The sequence below is a fragment of the Garra rufa genome, unplaced genomic scaffold (genome assembly GCF_049309525.1).
Source record: "Garra rufa unplaced genomic scaffold, GarRuf1.0 hap1_unplaced_785, whole genome shotgun sequence".
In the NCBI taxonomy this organism is placed as follows: Eukaryota; Metazoa; Chordata; class Actinopteri; order Cypriniformes; family Cyprinidae; genus Garra; species Garra rufa.
Genome location: NW_027395050.1, coordinates 1 through 10000, shown reverse-complemented (window position 1 = coordinate 10000; position 10000 = coordinate 1). Strand labels below are relative to the sequence as shown.

Here is a 10000-nt window from a genome sequence, read left to right as displayed (position 1 = left end):
GCTGATGACGACAACCCTTAGGTTTACAAAACGAGATTTCTGGCATTCCATCTGTTTGTCTGGATGCTTGTGCTTAATTGCATGCATTTAAAAGACTGTTGCATGTTACATATACAGTGTTTACTGGCAGAGGGAAGAGTCTGGAATGCTGTGTCATAACAGACGTATGTCATAAGCTTCCGTGACCGCAGTTATTTCCATTAGTTTTAAGTGCAAACGTTGACATGTTTACAGTGCACATTCACTGCCAGTAGATGGCAATGCATTTGTTTAAAAAAAAAAAAGAGTTACAGTGCCTTGCAAAATTATACATTTTTTTCACATTTTGTTATGTTGCTGCCTTATCTTAAACTACTTTAAATTACTTTTTTCCCCCACATCAGTCTACACTCCCTACTCCACAATGGCAAAGCAAAAAAATAGGTTTTTAACATTTGTGCAAATGTATTAAAAATAAAAAAACTGAAAAGATCCCTTTGCATAAGTATTCATACCCTTTTCTGGGACACTGGAAATTTATCTCAGGAGCATTCATATTGCTTCTAGATGTTCCTGCACTTGGAGTGGAGTTAAACTGTGGCAAATTCATTTGAATGAGTCTGATTTAGAAAGACACACAGCTCTCAGAAAATGTCTAAGAGCTGAAAATGCATATCAGAGCAAAAACCAAGATAACTGCCTGTAGAGCTCAGTGACAGACTTGCGTTAAGGCAATGATCTAGGGAAGAGTTCAGAAAAAAAAAAATGCATTGTCCATAATGGAAGAGGACTGGAACAACTAGGACTCTAGAAAATGTCCAAGCTGACAGAGCTTGAGAGGTGAAAAGGTGAGGCAAAGAATGGCAGATAACTGCCAAATGCAGATGTGCAAAGATGCTCACATCAGACCCAAAAAGACTTGAGGCTGTAAAGCTGCTTCAATGTACTGAGTTAAGGGTATGAATACTTATGCAATGTACTTATTTCAGTGTTTTATTTTTAATACATTTGTAAAATTTGCAAATCTGGTTTTTGCTTTGTCATTATTATGGTGTATGGAGTGTAAATTGATGTTGGGAAAAACTAATTTAAGGCAGTTTAACATAATGCTGCAACAAAACAAAATGTGGAAAAAATGAAGGGGTATGAATGCAAATTGCAAAGCACTGTACATCTAGACATTGTTAAAAACATCAACAACAACAAAAGATGTCTACAGAGCCTAACATTTATTTAACTTAAGTACATTTATTTAAAGTTTCCTTTAAAATATTTTAAAAATAGTATTTAAAAAAAAATAACTATAATATATAATAATAATAATAATAAAAAAATAGTATAAAACAAAAATTATAAAACTGGTTGTTCCGGTCCTTGATTCTGATTGGTTGAGCCGCGGTCTAAGCTGTTGTAGATTTCACTACAAACCTACACCTTTGTTTACGTTTGTTGCTCAGCAACAACTTTGTTGGAACCACAACTGCTTCTGAGAAACTATTGTTTGGTGGAAGAATACTGTTTTTATTTATGTCATTAGACTTTTTTCACTCTGTTTTATTTTGTGAAACCGTACTACATTTATGGAAGAACTGCATCGCGTTGTGCCCCTAAGCTGTTATAAATTCACTGTGAACCACGGCTTCTTGGGGCTTATTGATTTAATAATATACAGTAAATATAAAAATATTAGAATATCTAAATCTTTTTTTAAAACATAAAAAAGTATACTTGAGTATATTAAGTATTTGTTTTCAGAGAAGTGCATTTTGTCTATGTATTTGTTTAAATAAAAATAAAATAAAAATTACTCAAATCTATATAGACAAAAATGCATTAAAATGACTAAACAGGCTACAGCTTAACCATTTTTTCTTTAAATTTTTTAGAAATAGTATTTTTTAAATAACTAAGATATAATAAAAAATACAGAAAATATAAAAGTATATTGAAATATATTTAAAACTTGAAAAAAGTATGCTAAGTCTTTGTTTTCAGAGAAGTGCGTTTTGTCTTGTGGCACTAAGTTTTTCTACTTTAACTGCATTACTTTGTTACTTTTTATAGAAAGAAATACGCTACAGAACTTCTGTGTTACTTTAGATTTGAAATAACTATTTTCTATTTTAATATATTTTAATGTAATGTTTTAATGTAATCTATGGCTAGAATCAAAGTTGAATGTTTTAGCATCATGACTCCAGTCTTCAGTGTCACATGATCCTTCAGAAATCATTCTAATATTCTGATTTGCTGCTTAAGAAACCTTTTTTAATTATTATTATTATTATTATTATTATTATTATTATTATTATTATTATTATTATTATTATTATCAATATTTAAAACAGTTGAGTACATTTCTTAGGACTCAGCATTTATCAGAAATATAAAGCTTTTATAACATTACACTATACCCTCCAAAAGCAGTATAATTGTTTTTAAAGAAATTATAGAAATTAATGCTTTTATTTAGCAAGAATGCTTTAAATTGATCAAAAGTGATGATACATTGATAAAGACATTTATAATGTTACAAAATATTTCTATTTTAGATGAATGTGGTTCTTCTGAACTTTCTATTAATCAAATAAACCTGGAAAACAACTCTAGTCAGCTGTTTTAAACATCATAATAGTACTTTTTTTGTTTTGTTTGTTTTTTTATAACCTGCAAATCAGATTGTTGTAATAATTAATTAATTAAGGATCTGGGGGGTGTTCCATAAAACAAGTTTACCAAATAAGTCAGGCTTATTTCAGTTAGTCTGACTTATTTTGAGCCAAATCAAGTGACAATAAGTCAGACTAACTAAAATAAGCCTGGCTTATTTGGTAAACTTGTTTTATGGAACACCCCTCTGGAGTAATAATGCTAAAAGTGTACCTTTGAAATCACATGAATAATTACATTTTAAAATAGAAAACAATTATTTTAAATAGTTAAAATATTTCAATATTTTACTGTTTTGTTGTACTTTGGATCAAACAAATGCAGGCTTGGTGAGCAGAAGAGACGTCTTTAAAAACATTAAAAACTTGAATTCTTCTCTTATTTCTAGCTTTTAATTGGAAATCAGACAATAACCAATAATAATGATTTGTTTAGCCTATATACTACAGTGACATTTGTATCACACAATAAGGCAGAATGGTTTCTATACTCTAATAAATGCTGTATCAGTTAGCACTGTATATTGTTCATATACTTTATCAGGAAAGGACCAAAACCATATATTGTAGACCCTTTTGTCCATATTATGGATTTCCTGGTAGGGCGCCCTCCGGCTTCGAGGATGAATGAAACACACACTGCATGGAGCGTTTAGCGCTCTGTGATGTTCATCTCGTCTTATTCTGGGTCCAAATAAAACATCATGCACAGACTATCTGTCTCTTTGAAATTAAATTTACATTTATTGACACCGTTTCTGCCAGTGGGCGCTAACAATGCATTACAACTATTGCACTCTTTGCTCTGTGACTATGTCAGTTTAGATTGTTTCATTTATGCACGCAGGTGTCATTAATTACCAAACTATACCATCTCTGTCAGTGTTACAATCGGAAAGGCTAGCTTACGCATTGTGCATTATGACTAAGACATTTAACTGGTATTTTAACTAGTTCTTTTATGTCTTCCCCGCAGAGTGATTCTTAAAGCGTCTCTGATACAATAGGATTAATGTCAGCTTGTTTTAGGATTCATCAGCGTAGATTGCAGGTTTATTGTATTAATAAATGACACTTTTTTTTTTTTAGAAATATTTAATGTGTCAGCTCTTACTGACACATGGTCAGTGACCTACTGGCCTACTTAATATATGATTAGTGCTTTTATGGAATGGGGTTTGGACGCGCAAAGATGTGTGGTATTTGTGATCGTATGAAGTGGGCCGGTCTAGACCAAAATGCCAGGGCCAACTTTTTGTCCCAGTCCAGCCCTGATGCGACAGTTTTACATTTAGTATACTACACTGGTAAAGTCTGCTAAATTGGAACAACTAATTTTGTACTTTTGAAGTAGTGCTGTCCAAACTAAAGTGGAACTATTGCAATTAGGAACACTTTAAATAATATATAATGCAAAATATTTAAAGATCATAAAATGCTCATCAATAGTGACATTAAAACATAATTTAGGCTTAATATTAAGAAATGTGCATTGTGCACAAGTTGTACTCCAAATAAAGTTTAATTACAATTTTTATATCAGGAAGTCTTAAACAATATGTCAGTAAATATGGTATTAGACTTGAACTATATTTAGTATAAAATAAATGCATTTTAAATCTATTACTGTTTTACAAGTAAGCACAGTGAACACCATGCCTCTGTATTTACTCCTGATTTTATTCAACAAGAGCTTTTTTGGAAAAGCAACTCAGATATTTTCCTGTAAATTCAAAAGTAATGTGCTACTTTTTGAATTACTTGAAAAAGTAATCTGATTACGTAACTTGCATTACTTGTAATGCTTTACACCCAACACTACTTTTAGCAATACAACACAACCAAGTGCACTTGTATTCAAGATATTGTTTATAAAAACAAGTCTTAAAATCTTACTTTTGTCCACACTTCTCCTTAATGTTTATTATTTGCTTTTTTGACGTTTTTATGATCACTTTGATCACTCTGATTGAGGGTATCAAGTTATAAAATAAATGAAAATATTATAAATGTACTATAACAAACAAGTTACAGAGGAAAAGTTTGAATATGCAATTTTACACTTAAGTCTTAGTTTTCGGAGAAGTGTATTTTATGAGGTGAACTTGTCCAAAGTGTCAATATTTTGTGTTTGCACCATTGTTCTGGCACTGCTTTAATCATCCTGGGCATGGAATTGGCCAGAGCTGCACAGGTTGTTGCTGGGATCCTCCTGTAGACAAGACACAATTTTCTTGGTACTCCTCACCAGGGCATCGCCACACATGCTGGACACCATTAGAGCCAAACAAGTTTATCTTATAGTCTCCTCAGACCACAGGACATGGTTCCAGTAATCCATGTGGTTGGACAGGTTGTCTTCAGCAAACTGTTTGCAGGCTTTCTTGTGCACCAGCTTTAGATGAGGCTTCCTTCTGGGATGACACCTATGAAGACCGACTTGTTGCAGTGTGCAGCGTAAACCTTGGTAAACCTCTGTCTGACCCTGACCACTGTAGTGTAACTGGGTTTCAGGGTGTCACTGAACCTCTAACAGCCTTGGCCATCTTTGTGGAGAGCAACAATCCTAATTCTCAAATCCTCAGAGAGTTCTTTGCCATGAGATGCCATGTTGAACATCCAGTGGTCAGTATGAGAGAATTGTACTTAAAGCACCTAATTTTAACTGCTGTAATACAAGATACACAACTTTGTGTGGTCCCGTCTAGAAGACAAAAACATAAAGATTATGAATAGGACATGTGGGTTTGCATACTGCTGTTATCACTTAGGGTGTACTCACTTTTGTTGCCAGCTATTTTGACAATAATGGATGTATGTTGAGTTATTTTTAGAGGACAGTACATCTATACTGATACAAGCTGCACATTGACTACTCTAAAATATATCCAAGTTTCATTTCTATAATATTGTCCCTAGAGAAGATATACTAAAATGGTTGCTCGCTTTTGTGACATACTGTACATAACATAGTGACATATTTTGAAAACCCACTAGTGAGACATTTGACTGGTCCTCACTAGTTAAAAGGGCTTATAAATCAGCCAAAAGATGTTTACTATGTAAATCTAGTCTTCTACACATGTTTCTGTAATGGGTATGTTTAGGGGTAGAGGTTGGGTTAGCTAATAGAAAATATCAATAACCTGACAGAAAATCAATGGAGGTCCTCCACTAAGACCGTCACATAAATGTCTGTGAGGGAGAGACAGAAAAAATATAAAAAATATGATTTGTGCACTTCACAAAAGTCAAAAATCATTGATTTGTGTATTTCTGGTTGTAATATAACTAGGGAAATATTTTGATTGACTGATGCATCGCAATCTTTTAAAATTTCTCATCGGAATTGAAATAGTTTAGTATATAACAAGCATATATTCTTTTTAAAACATCAGGCACAGATAAAAGCCACAGTAAATAAAAAAAAAGAAAAATGAATAACATACAGAATCATATTGCTTCGATGGACTGTTTATGCTTTTTGTTACATCCAAGAACTCTTAAAACATTGACAGCTTCCACACTTTGTTGCAAATAATTTGTGGCTTCATGTTGATATTAAAAACTTGATGCATTGATAATTGTTTCACTGCATTGCTCATTACAGTAAGTTGTTTACATTTACAGTTAAACTCTGAGGAAGTTCAAACTACAGAATCAGATGTCATCAGGTCCAGTGAAGGAAACCCTCTGGACAACGAAGATGTGCGTTAACATTTCAGATTAGTGTCCGTTTCTTGATTGTTAGCAATTCACACATTTTTAGATGCAAGTAATCTGGTTGGTGGCAGAAAACTGAGTTGTGTCTGACATTCACAGGATGAAGATGGTCTGTTGGCCTGGTGGAGAACCGTGGAAGGTATTTCTGAAGTTGAGTCATGATCTTAAATGTGCTTTTGTATTTGAGATTGCAGTGATGGGTTTGTGCTTTATTTCTCAGGTTGGGGTGAATGGAATGAGTCAAAGCAGTTTAATGAGGAAGATGGACAACGGTGAGAAAGATTTACCTTTATGTTACACTATCAGAGAAAAAAAAAAAAAAACTCCTTAAGTGTTAATATAAAATATTTAATTTAAACTAGCGTTATGGGTAACTTAAAAAAACGTACTAAAACTTTGACTAAAATTTAAATGAAAAACAATAAAGATAAACTCTAATTCAAAATATGAATACAAACTGCTATAGCACTGGTTCAAGGTTATTATAGTTAACTAAAACTATTAAAAAAATTTTGTTGATTGAAACAAAGTTAAAATTACATACAGTTTACATTTAGTTTAAATTGAAGCACTAAAGTTACTAACTGGAAATAAAATAAAACGGATTATAAAATAAAATTAAAATTAAAAGTAATTAAAAGTAGCTAAAAATTTAAATAAAAAATCAAAGTATAAAAATCAAATCAAAATATGTATATTTTTTTTCTCAACTGCATGATTCATTTTCTAAATACCCCACATAATTAGGCACAACCTCCAAAAAATATTTTTTTTTTTTCACCTCAGGCATTAAATGATAACAATTGCCAAAATACAACCTGGGCTGTTTTTTTTTTTTTTACTGTAAACGAGACAAACTTATATCTAAAAGCATAATTACGACACTAAGAAGACTCGACACACCAAGAAACTTTGCTGGAAGTATCGCCTGGGTCTCTACACATGAACTCCAGCATTGAGAACATTGTTTGTGTACACAGAGTTTACTAAAAAGAAAGGTTTTGAACAACTCACTTTCACTGTTTGAGTTTCCGCTCGCGGCCGTCTTGCCAGTCAAGAAGTGTCCATCTCCGAATGCGAATGAATGGACTCCATAGGACGAAATATTAGGCTTATACGAGGCTCTTTTTACAACTAGAAGGTTAATATTGTTTTTCACTTGCGACAAAACAACGAATTAGCCGTGCATTTATATGGAAATATGCTTTAGGAGCTATCCATCTTTACTCTCCTCGCATTCGGAGATGGACACTTCTTGACTGGCAAGACGGCCGCGAGCAGAAACTCAAACAGTGAAAGTGAGTTGTTCAAAACCTTTCTTTTTAGTAAACTCTGTGAACACAAACAATGTTCTCAATGCTGGAGTTCATGTGTAGAGACCCAGGCCATACTTCCAGCAAAGTTTCTTGGTGTGTCGAGTCTTCTTAGTGTTGTAAAAATATCGATTTTGATTCGCTCAAAGTTATGCCCTTAGTATTCCCATTCACCGGCCATTGACCACAAAACGAAATCACGGTCAATCTCAAAAACGGCTCGTTTGTCGTAATTATTCTTTTAGATATAAGTTTGTCTCGTTTACAGTAAAAAAAACAACAACCCAGGTTGCATTTTGGCAATAGTTATCCTTTAACGACCTATTATTTTCAGGTTTTTTTTTTTTCAGATGTAGATACCTTTTTTTTCCTCAATTTTAAATAAATCTCATTAACTTTTAAAAACAAAATCTCCTCTTTACTGGCATCTAGTAAAATCAAAATAATCTTTCTGCAGGACGATGGGCCAAACAGATCTTAAAAAAAAAAAAAAAAACTTTCAAATTTAAAAATGTTAAATTTCTTGAAAACTAAAGAGTTTAATTTTTGTGCTGTTGTTGTTTATCATACAATTATGAAAAAATACAATAAAATGAAAATTATTCCATCCATGTGTTAAAATTTAGGATATTTTCTGTGAAATGAGAACATTTTTATCAAGTTACTCCAATCTATGTGGGCACTGTTTTTAAATTCAGGTATTCCAAAATCAGTAAAAAAAATCCAAAATATGCCAAAGAGCTTAAGGGGTTAACCATGACAGTATCCTCCCTTACTATGTTATGCCTCAAAAACATGATATTAACCATTTTCTGCACCACTATTAAAGAGACCTGAATTATGTCATTTCTGGTAAATAATGTCATATAGGTGACTAAATTATTATAACTGTAGAATGGTTAGTGTGACAGGGTTGAGCTCAGACTGAGGGACATAATGTTAAAGTTTTTTTTTTTTAAATAAAAAAGCTTGCATTTCTTTAGAAAAATATATTTCACAAGAAGGAACACAAATAAATGCTTACATTATTGCCAACAATTATAGATACTATGCACATGAAGTGCTTCAGTGACATGAAAAAAAAATGTTTGGTTTAAGATAGATTTTAAGATAAAAAAAAAAAAAAAAAAAAATATATTATATATATATATATATATATATATATATATTAAAATGCAACATTTTTTTTTATTCATTTAATTGATTTTGGTGAACCACCACTTTAGAAACTGAGTGAAATATTACCGAATCCCAGGAATGACCCAGATATATTTATTAGCTTAACAAGTTGTTTTGCTGGTGCAACTGAAATTTTCATTGAAAAAATGAAATCAAATGAAAATGAGACTTTATTACAATGAAACACAGCGTGAAGTAAAATAACTCTCCTCTGTGTTTTATTTGCTCTCAGAGCAATCGAATCCGCCGCTAACCGGGTTTTCATGGCCGCCAAGTTATTTGTTCACCTGTTGACCCAGCGTGAGGCGTCGCTGCAGCATCGCATTGGTGAGCTCCTGGCTTTAGCAGACGCCGCCGACAGTTTCCACAAGAAAACGGTGACCGCGAGTGTGGGCGGCGGGGTGGCTAGTGTCGCCGGCAGCATCACCACCATCACCGGCCTGGTTCTGGCGCCCTTCACCTTCGGGACGTCCCTGATCGTGACGGCGGTGGGCATCGGTGTCGCTACCGCCGGCGGAGTGACGTCAGCGTCGGCAAACATCACAGATACAGTTCACTCCAACACCGACAGGAAGAAGGTGGAGAAGATGATTCAAGATTATCAACATGAAATTAAAGATATTAAAGAATGTCTGGACTTCCTAAAGGTGATATTGATATACTTTTATTAATATTTACACTGTAAAAAGTTTTTACCAGTTTCAACTGAAATTTTAAAGGCAGCTGCTGAACTTACGTTTTTAAGTTAAATCAACTTAAATCTACTATTTATTTCAACTCATGACAATAAAATTAGTTCAAATGAATTGTACTTTAAAGTTGATTTAACTCAAATTTGTAATGCAGCTGCTAAAAGATATATATATATATATAATTGACTAACTGAAATTAAAATATAAAAACTATATAAAAATATATAATATTATTATTATATAAAAGGTAATGTAGATGTTATTCATAATTATAAGTAGTAGAATTTTTCCTTATTTATATACTCTAATAGTTCTTAATCATATTTGATTGAATGAAAATAATAAATAATTTTAATTTTAGTTTATTTAGTTTTTATATATATATATTGTAATTAATATATATGTTAATATATTGTATATATTGTTCAATAATGGTGCGTTTATC

General features: G+C 32.5%; 1 protein-coding gene across 1 annotated transcript in view; it reads left to right on the top strand.

Moving 5' to 3' along the window:
- apold1b (apolipoprotein L domain containing 1b) overlaps positions 1-9510 on the top strand; it is a gene marked incomplete at both ends in the record, with an annotated part of 10134 nt that extends 624 nt beyond the window's left edge. Inside the window, 4 exons of the mRNA XM_073833078.1 lie at positions 6279-6356; positions 6471-6510; positions 6592-6643; positions 9096-9510. Coding sequence (XP_073689179.1) covers positions 6279-6356; positions 6471-6510; positions 6592-6643; positions 9096-9510 — 585 coding nt within the window. The remainder of the gene's footprint in view (positions 1-6278; positions 6357-6470; positions 6511-6591; positions 6644-9095) is intronic.
- Between the last annotated feature and the right edge of the window lie 490 nt (positions 9511-10000).